General features: G+C 41.4%; 1 protein-coding gene and 1 non-coding gene across 2 annotated transcripts in view; both read left to right on the forward strand.

Annotated features, from left to right (window-relative positions):
- Positions 1–23,597, forward strand: part of LOC126298434 (dual serine/threonine and tyrosine protein kinase-like) — a 276,257-nt gene that overhangs the window by 113,351 nt on the left and 139,309 nt on the right. Inside the window, exons 7-8 of the mRNA XM_049989759.1 lie at positions 6,414–6,645; positions 9,248–9,486. Coding sequence (XP_049845716.1) covers positions 6,414–6,645; positions 9,248–9,486 — 471 coding nt within the window. The remainder of the gene's footprint in view (positions 1–6,413; positions 6,646–9,247; positions 9,487–23,597) is intronic.
- Positions 15,051–15,125, forward strand: Trnas-cga (transfer RNA serine (anticodon CGA)). Its single transcript has one exon. It is a non-coding gene; the product is annotated as a tRNA-Ser (tRNA).

The raw sequence follows: 23,597 nt of genomic DNA on the forward strand, positions 1-23,597 counted from the left end.
ATGATTGCGTACTATTAACTACAAATAACATGATGTAGTATATGTACAGTGATAACAGAATTGGGAGAAGCCTGTGTGAAGTACATGAATGGACCCAGCAGATCATTTTGATTTTCCTCCACTGGGTTAAGAATATTCTTTCTGAATGAATAGAGTTGCCCACAATATTATGCCATTGGATATAACAGAGTGAAAGTATTCAAAGTAAACAAGCTTTTGCATTTCAGCATCAGAGGCAGTGGAAATTATTATTATAGTAAAGCGCCATTTAATTTACAAATATGGGGTCTGATGACATTATGACACAATAACGTTGTCTTAGATTTCCACCTGCAGAAAGTGGTTAAAATCTTGTGAGCTTTTGACTGACTTCTCCTCAAGCGTTGTCAGGTATGAACTAAATGCCATGTGCAGTCAGTTGTGACATCATTGTTGCTGAGTCCCTTGCTGTATATGGCAGTATTTTATGCCACACGTCTGCCATGCCCACAAACTTCATAATAAAATAAGCTGGACCCTTTTAAAATCCAGCCACTGACAACTAGGGCCAAGTAAAATGGACTTCTTGTACCCTGCAACAATTCATTCGTCTTAGTGCTACCAATTGACCAGTACAGTGGATCCTTAATTGTGAAACAAATTAAGATACATAGATTTGGGTGAAAGTCATGGAGGACACACAACAGAAATTACTGTAAGAGCTCAATTTGCATATTTTTCATTTCTATGTAAAGAGCAGTGCAGAACAGGTTAGCACATAAGGCTTCACCTGTTGCTCAAACTTTGATGTAGGATTTACCAGTGGTCTGTCTCGAGGAAGTGGTAGTGGATGGACACATGGGGTTTTAGACTGGGAATGATTGCAGAGATCGAGATAACTGTCTTGGACTGTCATGTAGTTTGATACAGATGTTAACCGAGTTTAGAATGAGGAATGGAAGGCAACATTAAGTGATGTTGTGCAGGGGCAGTTGGATTTATTGAAATTAAACTTCTAATTGTTGTTCTTTATAGGTTCCCTAACTCTGACCTCAGAGCATTTCTGCTCAAGCTAGAGAGGGTTCTTGGTTCACCTTAGAGGAAGTACCAAAAACTAGTTCTATGTGGTGTCTTCAATATTAATTTTGTGTATGATTGTGCAAGAAAAAGGATGTTGGTAGATCTCCTTAACTCATATGATCTGATGCAGACTGTGTTTTTTTTTCCAAGTAGGGTGCAGGGGAACAGTAGCACAGCCATAGACAATATTTTTATTCATTCTTCATTACTAGTTGGGCATTCTGTTTGTAAAAGGGTGAATGGCATTTCAGACTAGAATGCACAAATTTTAACATTAAAAAGGTTTTGTACTCAAACAAATGTCACATATAATTACAAACTCTGTAGGAAAGCCAATCCGACAGCAATAGAGAGATATTTAAACCTAGTTATGGAACAAGAGTGGCAGGATGTTTATAGTGCCGATAACATAGATGACAAATATAATGCTTTTCTTAACACATTTATCATGCTCTTTGTGAGTTGCTTTCTATTAAAACGTTCTAAACAGGGTACTAGCAGTAAAAGGCTGCCAGGGTGGCTGACTTGTGGGATAAGGATATCGTGTAGAACAAAGTGGGAATTACCTCAAAGTGTTAGAAGTAGTCACAATCAAGCTATAGTAACCCATTACAGACAGTATTGTAAGGTGTTTAAAATGTTATCACGAATGCAACGAGTATGTGGTACACAAGTAGAATAGCTAATTCACATGATAAAATTAAAAACATATGGTCAGTTGTGAAGGAAGTGGCTGGTCAGCAGCCCAAGATCAACAATATAAAGTCAGTTCGTAGTAAAAATATTGCTGTTGCTGATAAGTCAGATATATATATATACAGTATTTAACAATTATTTTTTGACCATTGCTGCTGAATTAAATAAAAAATTAATTTCTACAGGGAATCGTATGACTCCCTTGGCAAATGCCTTTCCAAGACTGATGTTTGAAATACTCCTCTGTGATACTGACAAGGGGGAGACTGAGTCAGTAATTAAATCGCTGAAGACTGAGGACTTTCGTAGATATGGTGGAGTGCCTAGCAGAACATGAAAGTACTGTGCTGCACGTGTTAGCCCTGTACTTTGCCGTATTTTTAATTTTTTCTTTAAGAATGGTCAGTTTTCTGAATGATTAAAGAGCTCAGTAGTAAAGCCACTTTGTAAAAAGAAAGTTATAATGTAGATAATTTTAGACGTATTTGTATGCCATCAGTGTTTGCTAAAGTTATTGAAAAGGCTGTGTATGTAAGGATAATTCATCATTTTTTTATCACATAATTTGCTATCAAATGTACAGTTCGGCTTTAGAAATCATTTAACAACTGAAAATGCTATATTCTCTTTTCTCTGTGAGGTACTGGATGGATTAAACAAAAGGTTTCAAACACTAGGCATATTTTTTAATTTAACTAAGGTGTTTCACTGTGTTTATCACAAAATATTGCTGCAGAAATTGGACTGTTATTGAATACGGGAAGCAGCTCACAATTGATTTACCTCTTACTTTAACAACAGACAGCTAAAGGCCATTATTCACAGTGCTGATAATGGCTGTGATGTGGGGTCTGAGTGGGATACAGTCAATTGGAGGGAATCAGTGTTGTGTCAAAGACACTAGCTTGGTAGTAAAGGATGTTGTGTGCAACATTCTCAGTTTCAAGTAGTGCAGTTGACATTAGTTATCATGGCTTGTAGGAAATAAACTAATGCTAAATCACAGTAAGACCCAGTTTTTACATGTTTCAAACACAGATTTCAGCATAACCTGACGTTTTAATGTCACAGAATGGGCACATGATTAGTGAAATTGAACAGTTGAAATTTGTAGGTGCTCAGATTGACAGTAAACTGTTGTGGAAAACCCATGTTCAGGATCTTCTTCAGAGACTTAATACTGCCATTTTTACTATTCGAACGGTATCTGAAGTTAGTTATCGTTTGACACAAAAATTAGTCAGCTTTGCTTATTTTTATTCGCCAATGTGTGATATAAAAAAGAAAAAAGGAAAAAGAAACCTGCATTTGAACTGCACTTTCTTAACTCATGTGCAGAAATGTGTGCAGTATGCTGCTGCATCCATTTCCAGTAAGCTATCACCAGAATTTAAAAATCTTGTCAAAGGGTGAGAGGAGGAGTGTGCCCACTTGTACATACTATATGTGAGATGATTGTGGGAGAGAAAAGGCAGGCACATGTTGTTGGTACAGGTGATATTGGATAATACACTATCTGATCAAAAGTATCCAGACACCTGGCTGAAAATGACTTTGTGGTGCCTTCCATCAGTAATGCTGGAATTTAATATGGTGTTGGCCCACCCTTAGCCTTGATGACAGCTTCCACCCTTACAGGCATATGTTCAATCAGGTGCTGGAAGGTTCCTTGGGGAATTGCAGCCCATTCTTCACAGAGTGCTGCACTGAGGAGAGGTATCGATGTCGGTTGGTGAGGCCTGGCACGAAGTCGGCATTCCAAAACATCCCAAAGGAGTTCTATAGGATTAACGTCAGGACTCTGTGCAGGCCAGTCTATTACAGGGATGTTATTGTCATGTAACCACTTTGCCACATGCCGTGCGTTATGAACAGGTGCTTGATCATGTTGAAAGATAAAATTTCCATCCCCGATTTGCTCTTCAACAGTGGGAAGCAAGAAGGTGCTTAAAACATCAATGTAGGTCTGTGCTGTGATAGTGCCATCCCAAACAACAAGGGGTGCAAGTCCCCTCCATGAAAACAAGACCACTCCATAACACCACGGCCTCTGAATTTTACTGTTGGCACTACACACGCTGACAGGTGGCGTTCACCAGGCATTTGCCATACCCACACTCTGTCATCAGATCACCACATTGTGTACCATGATTCGTCACTCCACATAACATTTTTCCACTTTTCAATTGTCCAATGTTCATGCTCCTTACACCAAGCGAGGTGTCGTTTGGCATTTGCTGGCGTGACATGTCGCTTATGAGCAGCCGTTCGACCGTGAAAACCAAGTTTTCTGCCCTCGTGCCTAACTGTCATAGTACTTGCAGTGGATGCTGATGCAGTTTCGAATTCCTGTGTGATGGTCTGGGTAGATGTCTGCTTATTACACATTATGGCCCTCTTCAACTGTCGACTTTCTTTGTCAGTCAACAGACCAGGTTGGCATGTACGCTTTTGTGTTGCATGTGACCCTTCATGTCTCTACTTTCACTATCACATTGGAAACAGTGGCCCTGGGGTTGTTTACGAGTGTGGAAATCTTATGTACAGACATACGACACAAGTGACCCCCAATCACCTGACCACATTCGAAGTCCATGAGTTCTGCAGAGCACCCCATTCTGCTCTCTTTCGATGTGTAATGTATACTGAGGTCGCTGACATGGGGTACATAGCAGTAGGTGGCAGTACAATGCACCTAATATGAAAAACGTGTTTTTGGGGGTGTCTGGATACTTTTGATCACATAGTGTATATGTTTACCATAGGTGCGTATGCTGTGGGAATGAAGCATTTGATGTGGAAAGGACAGTAGTTGCGTAAGTGGAAGTTTTGTTGCTTGTTGGTTGACTTTATATGGACTGTGTTTTGGATGTGAAGTACAATAACATGGATCTCAGTGTCAAGGAAGGTGACTGGATTTGGAAGAGGTCGAGTGGAATATAACTTGGGAAAAGGAGTAAACTATTGCAGGGATTGGAGATGTACTTCATGAGGAGTCCAGACCACAAGTGTGTCAGCGATAAATGTATATCACACCTTAGCGTCCAGTGTCTGGGTGTTCAGGAAAGCCACTTCCTTTCAACCCCTGTAAACGGTGGCCTAAAGATCGAGCCATCCTGATTCATAACAGTCCTGCTGATGTGTCTCTAGGTCTAGCACTCAAACGTAAAGTATTTGTGGGAAATAATGAAGTTGCACTTCCTACAACAGTGCAAAAGATGTGGTCTTGTTTGAGTTCCAGCAAGGTGTAGAACTTCAGCACAAGGAACATTCACGTAATGGGATTCATTAAAACAATCTTTAATAGCTTAACATTTCTATTCATTTAATATATGTTAAGATCTACATCAAACCAGACTGTAATACTGGAAGGTAGATATAATGGGCAGTCAAATGAAAATGAGGCACATGGGTAAAATTAAGTAAACTTTTTATTATTTCAAAAATAATCACAATAATGTTAGTACTTGTATCCAACTATAAGGTAAGACCATTAATGCCTTCATGGAAAAATGTTTGCTGTTGCCTACAGAACCATGATTGTACCTAGATGTGCACTTCTTCATCAGAAGAAAATCGATGACCACAAGTGTCTTTCTCCAGGACTCCAAAAATATAGAAATTGCGTGGGGAGAGAGGATGTGTAAGGGGTTCCCAGAAACAATTGTGGTGTATACTCTAAGCTGCTTTGGCAACACTATTTTCTCAATGACACTGATAGTTAATGATGATATCTCAACTGCATAGTGTGTTTTTGTGTGAATTACTCTAGCCTAAGCAACATGCAGTCAACACATCCTCTCCCACCCCCCCCCCCCCCCTCCCCCCATGTAATTTCTAAATTTTTGGAGTCCTGAAGAGAGACACTTGTGGTCATTGATTTCCTTCTGATGAAGAAGTGCACATCTAGGTACAATCGTGGTTCTGTAGGCAACAGCAAACATTTTTCCATGAAGGCATTGATGGTCTGCAAGTACGAACATTATTGTGCATGTTGCTTAGGCTGTTCAGAGTAATTCACACAAAAACACACTATGCAGTTGAGATATCATCATTAACTATCGTTGTCATGGAGAAAATAGAACAACAGATATTGTGGGAAATATCTAAGACATGAGTGATCCATGATTAACCCAGAAAATCTCCTGCAGTGGGAAAAAAAACAACAACAAAGTATGATGTTAGCTAGCACCTGAAAGAATGTTGTGAAAGTTGCTGTTGATCTACTATCAGCTAGATGGACCATGTACAGACAGTAGATTCTCTAAATTTCATGTTCAAATAACAAAAAGAAAATGGTCTGAAACTAAAAAATGCTTGGACATTAGAAAAATGACAGACCCGTAACACGATGTTTAATTTTATGAGGACAGAAACAGTACTGCTTGGGGAAGTGCAAGTGAGATTCTTCTTGCTTTATTGAAGATACACACACATTAAAAATATTTCATCTCCATTAAGCTACATGTTTGTGTCTGCTCATGTTTCATAGCATAAATTAGTGAGACTGTGCATCAGGGCATTTGCAAACTGTTTTCTGTCATTCCCACAATCTTTGTTCTCATATTGATGTATTTTAATGATATTGTTGTAGTGTATCTTGTTTTATTTTTGTCTCTTTGCATTGAAGCTAGAGATACATGAATTTTAATGTCCAGGTACATACCCATTGCTTGAGGCAGTTCATATTGTCTGCGTTTGATATGGCACGGGAGATCCAAATTACTCCAAAAAGAATTCATTATGCTCAGAAAAAAGAAGAGGAGCTTTACAGAAATTTGATGAACTTTGCTTGTGAAAAACAAGAAGAGATTCGAAGGCTGGTTGAAGTAAAACTTCATGAAATGAAAGAAAGTCTGATTGAGAGTGCAGTCAACTACAAATACCAAGGTATGTGCAGAAAAGTATTTATTACTTTCTTTATGGTCCTTTGTTAATTAGTGTTACAGTTATGTAGGTTTTATTTACTGTCTCACAGTGAAATTCATGTTAATTAATTGTGGTCCGAAGCTGGAAATAAGATACCAAATGACTTCTTGAACAATTAAAAGGATTGTATGAGTAAAGGTAATCTCTCAATGCATATTTGAGGTATTGAGGGGTTGACAGGCACATCAACAAGACTGATAACATTAATGAGCACACACATAGCTGGATTGTCCTGGTTGACTACATTGTACTGGTACTGCTGCTTGACTGAGCTCTCTCCTTGGTAACACACTGTTATACTGTAATAACATTTGAGATAATTTGGTTGATGGTCAGTATTGCAGGATGGTCTAATATGATAGTCTGATACTTTTATGGACAACCAACCTTTGGAGTTGTGTTCGTAGTTTCCTTCAGGGAAAATGTCATGTGTAAATTTGCTGTGCCACATACGTGGAGATATTAAGGAATCAATTTGTGGGGGCATCGTTTTAGTACTTCCAGGCAAGCATTGTACAGTAGCCCAGGTGTAATTCTACAGCTGAAGAGCACCCCCCCCTCCCCCCCCCCCCCCTCCACACACACACACACACACACACACACACACACACACACACACACACACACACACGCGAATTTCCTAAGTCCATCGGAATGCGCAATGAACATAAATGGATGCAGATGATCAGAGTGTCTCCACCAGCTTGAACAGTCCCATGCTGACATGCAGGGTCCATAGATTCATCTGCTTAATACAATTTGAAATGAGACTTTTCCGACCAGGCAACGTGTTTCCAGTCATCCACAGTCCAATGTTGGTGTTGATGTGCCCAGGTGAGGCATAAAGCTTTGTGTTGTGCAGCCATCAAGGGTACACAAGAGGGCCCTCAGCTCTGAAAGCCCATATTTATGATGTTTCATTGAATGGTTCTCACGCTGACACTTATTGATGGCTCAGCATTGAAATCTGCAGCAATTTGCAGTAAGGTTGCACTTCTGTCACATTGAACAATTGTCTTCAGTCGCTGTTCATCCCATTCTTGCAGGATCTTTTTCCGGTTGCAGTGCTGTTGGAGATTCGATGTTTTACCGGATTCCTGATATTCACGGTACACTTGTGAAATGGTCGTACGGGAAAATCCCCCCTTCATCGCTACCTCGGAGATGCTGTGTCCCATTGCTTGTGCACTGACGATAACACCACATTCAAACTCACTTAAATCATAATAACCTGCCATTGTAGGAGCAGTAATTGGTCTAACAACTGCACTAGACACTTGTCTTATATAGGTGTTCCGACCACAGTGCCATATTCCGCCTGTTTACATATATCTGTATTTGAATACGCATGTCTATACCAGTTTCTTCGGGGCTTCAGTGTATATCCACATTCTTGCTCCTAAAGAGACATGAATATTAATTGTAGTAAACATAAATGGTGTATATGGTCTACCCATTATAATTTTCCGATATTTCTGTTGTTTCTGTATGTCTGTTTCACCTTGGTTTCTAAGGCCTCTTTCTCACTTTTTGGGATGTATGTAAATGGAATAGAATTTCATACTGTCACAGGACATGTCATATACAATAGTTTTATTGAAACCTTGAGGAATATATAGTTGTTTGCCTACATAGGTATATGTAAAAATAGCATATACATGTGTTTAAAGAAAGTGCTGGATGTAAAATACCAAGTGAAAAAGTGAGGTTACCTGTGGCTATGATGTTTATTAGTGTTGAGGCCAGCTTGCTAAGTGTGTAGATGTTCTTAGAGTGCAGGGGTATAGTGTTGATACAAATGAAATTTTGTGACATCAGTTAGTTGTGTTTTGTTCAATCTGAAATACTGTTCCATAAGAAAATTCTTTATTTTTGGTAGTTTTTACAAACCAAAATTCATCCAAAATTGTTTAAGGTTTTGGAGTTGTGTACTCCTTCATTCCCAACAGTAATGAAAGACTAAATTCAAAAGTGACTATCCTTCTATTGATTGTGTGTGTGTGTGTGTGTGTGTGTGTGTGTGTGTGTGTGTGTGTGGGCGCGCGCGCGCGCTTTGTTGTGAACCTATTCAGTAAGTGGTTGTAATTGAAGACGTAGGTCACATTAGCTGAACTTACAGTGTATAATCAGGAGGAACCAGTTTTAAATCATTTTGTCTAAGTAAAACAATGCTTTGAATCTCTCTCACTTCTCTCTCTCTCTCTTTTTTTAAGTGAAGTAGGGAGAGCTGTACGTTTTGAAAAAACAATTTTTTTATAATTTTTTTTGGAAACAATGTATTTGTAGAGGTAAATGAACAAAGTAGTTTATGCTGGTACAGCTATCGCTTGAGACTGGCACAATAGCTTTAAATCACTGTTATGAGTAAATACATTTAATAACAGTGCAGCTGAAAGATGGTATCCTCCACAAAATTTTGCAGGACTGTGGATGTAGGAGAACGTAAAATAATTTAATTTATATGTTCTGGTTAATTTTGCACTCTTAGTCCTTTGGTTTGTGTACTAAAGATGTTAGATAAGTTTCTTATATATTTATTCCAATATCTTATGTTCCTTTTCAGCTGTTAATCTCCTTGAGAACCAGGAAGTGAGATCAGCACAATCAGTGCATGTTGCTACATCAGAGATTCACTATTTAATACTGAGCCGTATAAACAGTTCAGTGGCAACACAGATAATTCAGTCAGTAGATTGTTTACAGGATACCTATGTTGGAACACTGCAGCGATGTTTAGAAAGCTTAGAAAAAAATTGTTATGAACAAGAGGGAAATCTTCTTGCCAGTGATGCTGTAAGACAAGTGAGTACTTGAAACTGTTCTTTGTAACATAACTTCTTGCGTAGTCAATTTGGTTTGGTCTCTATTGGTATGTTTCAGTTGTGATATTGTCTTCCAACGAGTTCATTTTCTTTTTTTCTTCTGTTACTTAATCGTGCATTTCTATCACTATAGTTACAACTAAATATTCATTTGTGCACCTTTTGATGTGTAAATGTACTTGCATATAAAAATTTTAAGCATGCGTGAGAGATAAGTGAAGAAATATTTTTTTTTACATGTTCCTTTCCCGTAATTTTTCTTGGGATCATCTGAGCTGAGCTGAACTCTTCAGTCAAGGAGCAAATCACTGTATACACAGTTCACAAAATGCCGATATAAATAGAGAAATATGTGGAAACTAGAGATTTCTTATACTGTATCCAAATAAATAATCTAATGCATGTAAAGGCCTCAAAATTGAGAATATACCCCAAGAAAACATCTCAACTTAGATTCAAGAATGTGAGGCTCAGCATTAACTTTTACAGTTCTGGTGGAATTGGTTGAAATGTAACTTGTAGAATAGTTAGTGGAGGTATGTACCATCTATGCAACTAAATGAAGGCAGTATGTTTATTGCCCTACACGCTTCGCTGTTTTTATTTGGGAAGCATCATCAGTGGCCTGTAATACATGTTCCTTTTCATGCATACAATAAACATATTATGTGATAAATATAATATGCTGCTATATTACATTTTGTCATGGTTTTCTCTTGCTTTTTAGGTTAGAAGCAACTTATGTAGCACAAGTTCAGTATTGTGTATGTATCGTTCGGTGTTACTTAAGATATCTAGTGCAGTAACACTGAACGATACATTCACAATACGAAACTTGTGCTAAAAGAGTTGCTACTAACCTGAAAAGCAAGAGAAAAACATGACAAAATGTAATATAGCAGCATATTATACCTGTCACATAATACATGTATTGTATGTATAAAAAGAAACATGTATTTCAGGTCACTGATGATGCTTCCCAAATAAAAAAAGTGCAATGCGTATGGCAATAAACATACTGCCTTCTTTAGTTGCATAGATGGTACATACCTCCACAAATTTAGAGTAACCAAGGGAAAGACGGAAAACAGATAAAAACGATGATTATAGAACAGTGTCATTGGTTAAAGAAGAGTTACACAAGTGTAAATCCTATTTTTGTCTAACCTTCATTGAGTGAATGCTGCTGTTCTTTTAAAATGAGAGGGATCTGTAGAGGGTAAAACTATAGGTTAATGCAGAAATTTAAATACAACCAACAAATAATTAAAGCAGGGTGCAAATGGTACTCTGTGAAATGATGAGCCTGGCACATGAATTCAGGGCAGACCACATCAAACCTGCCAGAAGACTGATATACACTGAGGTGACAAAAGTTGTGCAATAGTGATATGCACATATATAGATGGCAGTAGTATCCTGTTCACAACGTATAAAAGGACAGTGCGTTGGTGGAGCTGTCATTTGTACTCGGGTGAAGAATATGAAAAGGTGTCCAAAATGATTATGGCCACACAACCATAATTAATAAATTTGGTCCTGGAATGGTAGTTGAAGCTCTAGGCTCATGGGACATTTCATTTTGGAAATTGTTAGGGACTTTAGTATTCTGAAATCGACAGTGTCAAGAGAGTGCAAAGAATTCCAGATATCAGGCGCTACCTCCCACGATGGACAATATGGTGGCCGATGGCCTTCTCTTAATGGCAAAGAGCAGCAGTGTTTACATAGAGTTGTCAATGCTAACAGACAAGCAATACTATGTGACATAATGACAGAAATCAATGTGGGATGTTCAATGAACATATTTGTTAGGACAGAGTGGTAAAATTTGGCATTAATGGGCTATGGCAGCAAGTTAGTGACATAAGTGCCTTGTTAACAGCATGGCATTGTCTGCTACACCTCTTCTGGGCTCGTGGCTATAGTGGTTGGACCCAAGATAGTTCAAAAACCGTGGCCTGGTTGGATGAGTCCAGATTTCAATTGGTAAGAGATGATGATTGGGCTAACATGTGGTGCAGCCCGCGAAGCCATGGGACGAAGTTGTCAACAAGACACTGTGCAAGCTGGTGATTGGTCCATAATGGTGTAAGCCATGTTTACATGGAATGGACTGGGTCCCCTAGACCAATTGAACCGATCATTGACTGTAAATGGTCATGTTTGGCTACTTGGAGACCGTTTGCAGCCATTGATAGACATCATGTTTCCAAACAATAATAGAATTTTTATGGATAATAAATGCGCACTGTCATTGGGCCACACTTGTTAGTAATTGGTTTGAAGAACATGCTGGACAATTCGAGTGAATGATTTGGCCACCCAGATAGCCCTATCTCTCTCTCTCTCTCTCTCTCTCTCTCTCTCTCTGTCCTCTGTCCCCTGTGGGTCTGGGGGTAAGAATAGGCCTGAAGTATCGCTGCCTGTCGTAAGAGGTGATTAAAAGGAGTTTCACAAGTTTTGGCCTTTATGCGATGATCCCCTGTATTTTTGACCTCCATTCTTCAAAATTTTCTCAAAGAGCGAACCAATTGGGGAAGGGTGCCTTTCATGGTGCATTGTGTCCATCTTGCATTGAGATCCTTTGCCCACTTTCTTGTCATCGCATTTCAGCCGAGCTCATTCTCCATCTCTTGGGCGATAACTTCCTGGGTGTGTTTTCGACCATGCACTAAGCAGTGGCACTTTCTGCGTCGATGTTGACCATGGACTTCTTTGCACCTGATATCCAGCATGATAGCCAGTCCGTTGTAGTGGGGCCACCATGTACCCTGTTGGTTGCAGCCCCCTGACCACACACGGATTGCTCTGCTGATGCCTGTGCCGTTTACTCCCCATGTATGTCAAGGGGTAGATGCCCATCCCCCCCCCTGGGGCATTGGGATTCCTGGCAACGACCATCCTTCCAGGTGGCCTTTGCTGGGGCTTGGTGGCTCCCGGAGGAGGGCTCCTGGTCGGAGAGGGTGGCATCAGGGCGGATGACACACAATGAAGCATAGCCCATCATCTCTTGCTGGTGGTGAAACACCAGCGTTCAAGAGGTCAATTCAACACACAGAAGTACAACCACAAATCATTCCCCTCCCTGACCACACCATAGGAGGAATGTCAGGCTAAGGGTGGCAGCAGATCTTATTTGCCCCAGTACCTTGTATGTTCAAGAGCTGATGGGGAATCTTTGATGCCGATTAAACCTCAGTTTTTTGTTGAGCATTTAGAGGACAAGTTTGGGAAGGTGGTAGGCTTGTCCAAAATCAGACCTGGGTTAGTCTTGATCAAAACAGCATCCATCCTCTGCCCAGTCACGGGCATTACTCGCTTGTGACAAGCTGGGGGATGTTTCTGTAACCATCATGCCCCATAAGAGCTTAAGTATGGTCCAGGGTATTATATTTCACAGGGACCATCTTTTGCAGTAGTGCGGCGAGGTGTACATTTCATTTGATGTGTCCACCGGGGTCCAAGGGATAATTGGGTTGCCACCAGTGCCTTCGTCTTGGCTTTCTAGGGTGATACGTTGCCTGAAAAGGTCAAGGTGGTGATCTACCACTGTGATGTAAAGCCCTGTATCCCTCTCCCTGATGCGGTGGTTTAAGTGCTGGAAGTTCAGCTATGTCTTCCCGCTGTACTTCCAGTGTCACATGTTGAGATTGCTGATGCCCATCACATCCCAATACTCCATGTGCCCCACCTCTCATCTGTGTCAGCTGCAGAGAGCACCATTCGCCTTGCTCACCAGACTGCAGGATTCTCCAGAAAGAAAGGAAAATCATATAGTACAAGACCCTGGACTGACTGACCTACACTGAGGCAAGAGGAAATTTGACCGCCTGCATCCTGTGGACATGACATCGTCTTACGCCGCTGCTAAAACAGTTCTGACAAAATCAGATCCGCCAACCCCAGTCAAATCTCAGAGCTGGAAGACTACACATGCCCCCTTGATGGTGGGGGCATTGGCATTTCCCTCCCTGTTGCTCCTGCACCACCTACTTCGGGAGCAACGCCCCCCTCCCCAACCCCGGTCCGGCCCTCAGAGCCGTCCGTCTCCACATCTAAGCCAGAGAAGCGTAAGTCTTCTTCGGCTTCTCTAACTAGAAAGGAGTCTCTTCGGTCACTCCCTTCCCAGTTTTCTGCTAATGGGAAAGGTGACACCTGCCAGTGGCTGAAGAGCCCAAAACCAGCTGGTTGTAGGGCTTCATGCTCATCCTCAGTCACAGAGACTGAGCCAGTGAAGTCCTCCCAGCCAAGGAAACCCAATGGGCATTGAGAGAAATCCAAAAAGAAAACCCCCAAGAACAAGAAAGTTGCGGTGGCATCCACACCACTACTACCTAGAAGCTCTGCGTCTGAGGATGGGGTGGAGATTTCAGCATCCGCTGAGGACCTAGATCTCACCAGACCCTCAGACACAATGGATATAGACTGCTCAGGCAATAAGTAAGTGGCAGCAGGTGACTCTGAGGTATAAACAATCTCATTGAATGTTCCATGCCTTCCCAGTCTCACAATGATGTCATTCGCCAGTGCAATTGCTGTGGTTTTCTGCACACCCTGGCTGTACTATGACAACTCTTAAGCTTAACATCTATGTGCATTGCCCTCCAGGAAACCTGATTCCCGGCTACAAGGGATATTACCGGGAACCCTAGCAACTATAATCAAGTGTCAGGTGGAGTTTGCGTTTATGTCCTGAACTCAGTCTGTAGTGAACATGTGCCCCTTCAAACCCCTCTTGAAGCTGTGGCTGTCAGGGTAAGTATGACACAGGAAATAACTGTATGCAATGTATATCTTCCTCCAGATGGTGCATTACCTCTGAATGTATTAACTGCACTGATTGATTAACTCCCTGAACCTTTCCTACTTTTGGGAGATTTTAACACCCTTAACCCCTTGTGGGGTGGCACTGTGCTTACTGGCCGAGGCAGAGATGTCGAAACCTTACTGTCTCAATCTGACCTCTGCCTCTTAAATACTGGGGCCATCACAAATTTCAGTGTGGCTCTTGGTAGTTACTCTGCCATTGATTTATCAGTTTGCAGCCCAGGACTTCTTCCATCTACCCACAGTAACATCAATGTGATGGTAGAGCAGGTGACTACAACAATTGTTTCTGGGGCAAAAGCGTGATCCCTCACTCTTTAGGGTGCCCCTGGCGTAAGGCAGTCACTTGATTCCAGAATGAGATTTTCACTCTGCAGCGGAGTGTGCGCTGATATGAAACTTCCTGGCAGATTAAAACTGTGTGCCCGACCGAGACTCGAACTCGGGACCTTTGCCTTTCGCGGGCAAGTGCTCTACCAACTGAGCTACCGAAGCACGACTCACGTCCGGTACTCGTATCAGCGCACACTCCGCTGCAGAGTGAAAATCTCATTCTGGAAACATCCCCCAGGCTGTGGCTAAGCCATGTCTCCGCAGTATCCTTTCTTTCAGGAGTGCTAGTTCTGCAAGTTTCGCAGAAGAGCTTCTGTAAAGTTTGGAAGGTAGGAGACGGATACTGGCAGAAGTAAAGCTGTGAGTACCGGACGTGAGTCGTGCTTCGGTAGCTCAGTTGGTAGAGCACTTGCCCGCGAAAGGCAAAGGTCCCGAGTTCGAGTCTCGGTCGGGCACACAGTTTTAATCTGCCAGGAAGTTTGTCACTTGATGATTGCCAGAAGTTGCGGAAGCAATTAAAGAGCATCGGTGAGCTCTACAGTGGCATAAGCGGCACCCTTCCCTGGAGCACCTCATAGTCTTTAAAGGGCTCCGTGCCCGCATTCGCCAACTTATCAAATGACAGAAGCAGGAGAGTTGGGAGAGATACACTTTGAAAATGGCATATTATCTACCGACGCAACCGTGATTGCTGAGCACTGTGCTTGAGCCTCTGCGTCGGAGAATTACCCCCCAGCCTTTCGCACTCTCAAACGGCGGCTGGAAGGGAACGTCCTCTCATTAACTACATGCCACAGAGAATCCTATAAGTCACCACTGACAGAATGGGAGCTCCACAGTGCCCTTGCACATTGCCTGACACAGCTCCTGGGCCTGATCGGATCCACAGCCAGATGTTTAAATATCTCTCATATGATTACAAGCGACATCTCCTTGTCATCTTCAACCTGATGTAAGGCGATGGTGTCTTTCCATGTCAATGATGGTAGAGCGCCATCATTCCGGTGCTCAAACCCGGTTAAACCTGCTTGATATGGATAGCTATCGGCCCCTCAGCCTCACCAACATTCTTTGTAAGCTGCTGGAAGATATGGTATGTTGGTGGTTGGGCTGGGTCCTGGAGTCACGTGCGCCACTGGCTCCATGTCAGAGCGGCTTCTGCCACGGTCGCTTTACCACTGATAATCTTGTGTCCCTAGAGTCTGCCATCCAAACAGCCTTTCCCACATGGCAACACCTGGTTGCTGTCTTTTTTGATACACGAAAAGCATATGATATGACAAAGTGACATCATATCACGAGTGGGTCTCAGATGCCCACTCCAGATTTTTATCCAAAATTTCCTGTCTCCTCATACTTTCTGTGTCCAAGTTGGTGGCTCCCATAGTTCACCCCACCCCCCTATCCAGGAGAATGGAGTCCCGCAGGGCTCTGTATTGAGTATCTCTCTAATTTTAGTGGCCATTAATGGTCTATCAGCAGCTGTAAGGCTGTCTGTGTCACCTTCTCTGTATGCAGACGACTTCTGTATTTTGTACTGCTGCTTCAGTACTGGTGTTGCTGAGCACTGCCTACAGGGGATCATCCACAAGGCGCAGTCATGGGCTCTAGCCCACAACCTCCAGTTTTCACTCGCAAAGTCGTGTGTCACGCGCTTCTGTCAGCATCGTGCCATTCATCCAGACCCAGAACTTTACCCTCATGACTATAGTGGTGACATATCGATTCTTAGGACTGGTTTTTGACGCTCGATTGACTTGGCTTCCTCATCTTCGTCAGCTTAAGCAGAAGTGCTGGCAGCACCTCAGTGCCCTCCATTGCCTGAGCAACACCAATTGGGGTGCAGAGCGCTCTACGCTCTTGCGGCTCTACAGAGCCCTTATCCAGTCCTGCCTTGACTATGGGAGTGTGGTTTATGGTTCAGCAGCGCCCTCAGCATTGCGTTTTCTCAACCCTATGGACCACTGAGGGGTTCGACTAGTGACGAGTTTTTAGGACGAGTCCGGTGACCGGCGCATTGGTGGAGGCTTGGGTCCCTCCATTGCAGATCAGATGTTCACAACTGCTTGCCTGTTATGCAGCACACATTTGTAGTTCTCCTGAGCATCTGAATTACCGTCTCCTTTTCCCGCCCGCGGCAGTCCATCTCTCGCATGGGAGGCACAGGTCGGGGCTAACGATTGTGATTCGCATGCAGTCCCTTCTCTCTGTGCTAGAGTCCTTCCCTTTACCACCTCTGCTTGCAGTTTGTTCACGTTCACCTCCATGGTGTACACCTCAGCCACAGCTTTGTCTATACTTGTCATGTGGCTTTAAGGACTCCATTAACCCTGCGACTCTCCGCTGTCACCTCCTCTCGATTCTTGAAGTGTTCCAGGGCTCTGAAGTGGCTTACTCTGACGGCTCGATGGCTGATGGTCATGTAGGCTTTGCCTACATTCATGGCGGACACATTGAACAGCATTCCTTGCCCAGTGGCTGCAGTGTATTCACTGCAGAGCTGGTGGTCATTTTTCGTGCTCTTCAGTATCTCCTTTTAAGCCCTGGGGAATTTTTTTTTTATGTACTGACTCCTTGGGCAGCCTGAAAACTATTGACCAGTGCTACCCTTGTCATCCTTTGGTAGCGTCCATCCAGGAGTCCATCTATGCGCTGGAACAGTCCAGTCATTCAGTGGTGTTTGTCTGGACCCCTGGTCACGTCGGAATCCCAGGAAATGAACTTGCTGACAGGCTGGCCAAACAGGCTACATGGAAACCACTTCTGGATATGGGCATTCCTGCAACTGACCTGTGTTTCTTATTACGCTGCAAGGTTTTTCGGCTTTGGGAGATGGAATGGCAAAATATCAATAAGCACAACAAACTAAGAGCCATTAAGGGGACCACGAATGTGTGAAAGTCCTCGCTGTGGGCCTCTCGCATGGACTCTGTGCTTCTCTGCTGGCTCCGAATTGGCCATGCCTGGGCAACCCATGGCTTCCTCCTGCACCGTGAAGACCCACCTCAGTGTCGGTGTGGCGCGGTTGACAGTGGCCCATATTCTTCTCTTCTGTCCTTCTTTGGATGCACTGCGACTTCATTTCGGTTGCCGGAGTCATTATAATTGATTGTAGCAGACAATGCCTCAATTGGAATTGCTCAAGTCATGCAAATACCTTGTTGTAACAGTTTGGGGGGATATAGAGGGGAATGATTATTTGGGATCGATTGTAAGCAAAGCAGGTAGCAGACTTCTGTTTGTTGGTTGGATACTGGGCAAATGTAATCAGCATACAAAGTTTCTTATAAAACAGTTGTGTTACCCAAGAATATCATTCCAGTGTGAGAGACCCATATCAGATAGACGTAACAGGAGATATTGAATGTACTCAAAGAAAGGCAGCACAAATAGCTATGCGCATTTATCTCATGGGAGAATGTAATGAAAATGCTGAAAAACATGAACTTACAAATGTTTATGAACCCTGTGTATTGCTGCCACTGTTACCACGAAGATAAGATTAGACTAACTACAGTAGAAAGAGGCATTTAAGCAGGCATTCTTATGTGGAAAGAACCTAAATGTGGTACAAATGAGAAGTACTGTCTCCTCTTTACTTCTCAGTAGTTTGCAGAGTTTGGATGTAGATGTATGTTCATTGCTATGCTGACACAGTCGCAATTATCATTTCTCTTAGGTATGACACTGTAAAGCTATCACCATTACATTGCAGCCTGTATGTATGAGTGTAGTGAATTAATTACAAAATCTGAAAAATAAACTATTTGTGGTCAGAGGCATGGATCTTAAAAATTGTGATAACATTGCTACTTTCATTTTGAATAACTCAGCAGAATGTAATAACCATTGTGATGGTGCCACATGAGTTGTGAGAACACTACCTTAATATGAATACAACAGCTCATACAATAATGCACTATTCCATTACATTAATGTGACCGTCTGTCTAAAGTTTGAATAACCGCCTTTTGCAATGCGGACTGCTGTGAGATATGCAGGAAGAGTGTCAGCGAGGTTCTGGAAAATTCTGACAAGGATGTGGAGCCATTCTGACTCCAGTGCCATGGCCAGCTGTGCTGTGTTTCTCGTTTGAGGCCCTTTTGTTGCTACAAATTGTGTGTGGGTATTGAATGTCCAAAGTTCGTCCAGATATACACCTAAATACCTATTTATGCTATTCCTGTGAATTGTCACTTGATTTATTTTAATCAGTGAATCCTTAGTAAGTGACATATGTCAATTTTGTTTGATGGTACATTGAGTTGTACCATTGAGCACAATTTTTGCATGATTTTGAGTTGCACTGTTGAGCAAAACTCGTGATCGTTTCAAAGGTGCTTGCAACTATTATTTTCTAGTGAATCTTGACTGATGGGATGCACTGAAAGTAAGAAATCAACAACATATACTACAACTCTTAACTGTCTTTTAATCTATCCAAAAATTGTCCTATGCTAATGTCCCAGGATTCGGGACCACAATCAGAGCCTTTGGGTATCCCTTCATAATTAGTTTGATAAGTGTTGGTGTGTGACTTGACAGTGTCACTTGGGCAACCAGTTTTCCTAAGTCTCCTATTGAATGAAAAATATAATAAGTTATCAGATGCCCCAGATATTTGTCTATCATTATACCTAATACATATTTTGTGTCTGGAATGTGTACTAATTATCATCTCATTAAGTGCATCATCAATACATTTACCCTTCTTTAATCTATATTGAGCATAATTCAATCCTGTTAGAATCCTGCAGCATTTTAATGTATTGATTAACCTTTTTTTTTTTTTTTTTTTTTTTTTTTTTTTTTTTTTTTTTTTTTTTTTTTTTGCGTAATCTTATCCAGTTCATTCATTAGGCATGCTGACCCCAGCATGATGTGGAGATTATTGGATCTTTATCTTCTTCTTTTTTTAATAATGACTGCTTCTGCCATTTTCCAGCATTTAGGAAAATGCCCCTGGATCATGCTTTCATTAAATAATACCTTCATGTAAGGAAGGACATAAGGACTTCATGGTTGTACAGCCTCTGTTGGTATACCATTTGGGCCAAGAGCTCCATTTATTTTGTCTGGATAGCATTTCAGCCACCTCTGTGTCAGCACGAGTGAATAGCAGCTGTATTGTCATAATGCTTGTAGAGGATTCCTCTGTTTTACCGTCATCTGGAAGAACAACTTGAAAAACGACTTCAGCTGAACTTGAAAAACTACGTGAGCAGACTCTTCAGTTTGACTGGATGGAGTGGTTGGGGGTCTTATTTTCTCATTGATAATTTTATAGAGTTTGCCCCATGGATCAACTGCCAGGTTTTCACAGACAAATTTCTTCTAACTAGCTTGTCTGCCAGACCTTGTCTCAGATTTATACCTCTCCTTCTTTGCCTATATTGCATCAGTCTAAAATATGTGTCATACAAACTCGTTTGATACATTGTTCTTGCCTTCTAACCTTGCCTTCTAAGTGCAGTAAGTTCTGAGCAATGAAGGATCAGTTGTGCTGGACTGACTTGTTTCTTCAGTGGAGTAGCCTTTTCTATTGCTTTCTGACAGTTCAAAGGCATTTTGTCTTCATTGTCACCCAGCTTCATTGAGGGTGGGGTGTGCAAAAACTATTTGCTTTTCTGAAATTTCATTGAATCATAACGAATGAATTGTGTTACACCCTGAGCCTCCCTAGTGAGGAAGTATTTTATAAGATTATGAGGACTAGTTCTCTCTCCTGAGGTGACTTCCCAGTGTTTGAACCTACCTACAAGGTGGCATGCGCCTAGGAGTACTATCTATTATTGTAGTGATTTTGGACACTGGGATGTGGGGTCTGGAGCAAAGTGAACATTCTAACTTACCAAAGGCATTCTATTATATTTAGATTGGGAATCTGGGCTTGTCAGTCTATTTCAAGAATGTTATTGCAAACTAACCATTGTCTCACAGATACTACTTTATGACTGGGTGCATCATACTAATACAAGCATTCATTGTCTCCAGACCATTGCTCTACTGTGTGCAGTGCACAATGCCATAAAGTGTGTTTATATCCCTCAGTATTTATCATTTTATGAAGTGTAATGAGCGGATCATATCCTAACCTAGACGACTATCCCATACCGTACCACCACCACCACCACCACCACCACCACCACCTCGTCCGTACTTCAATATTGGCAGTACATACGGTGGCAGATAACGTCCTCCAAGCATTTGCCTAACCCAAAACCTTACATTGGATTGCCACAGGGTATAGCATGATTCATTACTCTGAGTCACTCATTTACAGTCATCCACTGTGCAGTGGTGGTGTTCTTCACACCACCTCAATCCTAGCTTAGCACTGAGTATAGGAATGTGTGGCTTATGAGGAGCTGCTCAATCACTGTACACCATTCTTTTTGACATCCTACGTACAGTCATTGTGTTATCTGTATTGCAGGTAGCACTTTGAGTGATTCCTTCTACTGATTTAATGCGATTTTCTACAGCCACCCTCCGTAATGCTTTGATGACCCTTGGACATTAGTATGTGATGTCTGCCTGGTCTTGGCTTAACTGTGGTTGTGTCTTCACGGTTTCAGTTAACAATCACATCATACTTCTGCAGCTTTAAAAGGGTCGAAATGCCCCTGATGAAACTGTTACTCGAGTGACATCCAATGACTAGTACATGTTTGATGTCACGGAGCTCACCTGATTCACCCATTCAGCGGTTACTGTTTCTCTGCTGACAACACAATACCCACTGCCTCCTTTTATAATGGCCTCTCATGTCTCATGACGTCTGGGAACAAATCAAAAAGTTAAAGATTCCCTTAGGTGCTGGGAAACAAATTCATTTTACTCAGTATTGATGCACATCCCCTCTTCTGTGACATAGTTATACACCATACTATAAAGTTTATGAACCGTATGAAGCAATTATAGAGGCACTGCTATATGTAAAGGATTGTCTTGGAATCTTGTGTGCTTATAAAAACAGAGTGGTGGTAGATTTTAAAATGGATGTTTCCTTAAGAAATTGGTTATCTTTGTAGTGTGTTCAGAACTGGAAAACTAACTTAAGAGTGGCAACTGCTGTTAACAACTTCATGAAGTACTCCCAAACTTCAAATAATTATCAAGTAGCTTAGCTGTTATCGGTAAAGATCCTAATTAATTAAGAACAACAGAAAATTCTCCAAAATAAGTTCAGTTTTTTACCCTTATTGCTACTTGGTTGTAATTTAGACAAAGAATAGATAGAAGTACGTTTGAAGTAATGAATTACTGAAACATAATTGAGACCCCTGGAAGCTGTACAGTGCGTTGTGTGGAAACTTAAGTTTGAAAGGCACGAAAACAGTAAAGAAATCCATATGTGAGAAGCTACAGTAATGCAATATCTATATTACGAAGTGACTATCCCAGAACTCAATATCAGTTGCGGGTTGCCTAGCCAATGATTTCCAGGGGCAACAAAAATTTTTGTTTCAGTAATTTGTGTAATTATTGACCAAATTTGAAAATTAAAAATTCTGTCATAATCTGCTGACTAAGAGATATTATCTTATGTTAAAAGTTCAGTGCAATAAGACAAGTATTAGTGTTAGAAACTATGCGTTTATGTTAAGGCAGTGTAACTGACGGTGCACAAATATCTGGACTTTATTCATCCGGCATTTGAGAATGAGTTCACTTGGCGACTTCCAAAAAACTTAAGCATAATTCTAAACCTTCTCTAAACTACTTCTTGGTTAATGCTTAAAGCCAAATACTAAACACATTAACTTATTTGCAAAGTAACCAGATGTTTTGAAGCTGTTTTGTAGATGGGAGTTTGATTCTTAAAGGAATGGAGGGTTTACTGGTAGGCAAGTAAAAAAGTAATATAAATTGAAAATCTGTGGAGTAGGGTACAAAATGACAGGAAGTAGGGAGGAGTCTGCTGAAGTTGTTCCTCAAGTTCTCGTAGACCATGATGAAAATGACCCCGAGTATCACAGACAACTAAGGTACTTCAAAGATCATACACTGGTTTTGTTGTATATCTGTGTGAGGGCAGAGTTGAATTAAGTCATGTGTAAAATAAAGGCAGTCGAGTCCCAGATCTAGATATTTTCACAATGGGAGTTGAATGATGTCTAAATGTACATGATGTATGTTACACAAGTAGCTTAATAAATAAATACGTGGCATGTGGGTGAATCTCAAAATGGCTTCAAACAGAAGCAGCTCTCTGGAAGGAAATTGTTGAGGCCTTTTTAGCCACTTGTTGATGTATTGACCATTGACTTCCAGCTTGAGATCTTCAGCCAACGTTTCTTTAGTGATTGACAATTCACCAGCATGTTTGTCTGTCATTGTCAAAGATTCACTCACCATTCCTGGTGACAGACTGGAGATGAGACCATAGTTGTAAATCACATGTGCATGTTCCGTCAACATCTGAGGATCTTTCCCTGGTCGTCACCACTGTGGTTCTCCTTGTGTTAGCTCCAGAGGTTGTTTATTGCTGCACGAGAATCCAGGATCTGTTTCCGACCAGACTTTCATCATTCTTTTTAAAACCATTGTCATATTTATTTTCAATGATTTTAGTACTGATGGATCGTCCCATCATTCCAATGTAGATGTTTCCACATGTACACTGTATGCGATAATATCCTGATGGTAAGAATGGGTTTCTTTTGTCATTAGCTGATCTGAGACTCACTGATTTTCTTGGTTGGTTTGTAAACAGTCTTTACACTGTGTTTACACAATATACTGCAGACTGTTTTGTTTCTTCACACTTCTTACGCAACTGGCAAAGTACCCGTTGTTCTGTAGAATGTATTCCATGTGTTGCATCTTGCCTCTGTGGTATACAGCTCAAATAATTGTTTTGAACGCATTAAAAGCATATTAATCATGCCTCTTATCTGTCTTAGGTGACGATTTGGAAGATTG

The sequence above is a fragment of the Schistocerca gregaria genome, chromosome X (assembly GCF_023897955.1).
Source record: "Schistocerca gregaria isolate iqSchGreg1 chromosome X, iqSchGreg1.2, whole genome shotgun sequence".
NCBI lineage: Eukaryota > Metazoa > Arthropoda > Insecta > Orthoptera > Acrididae > Schistocerca > Schistocerca gregaria.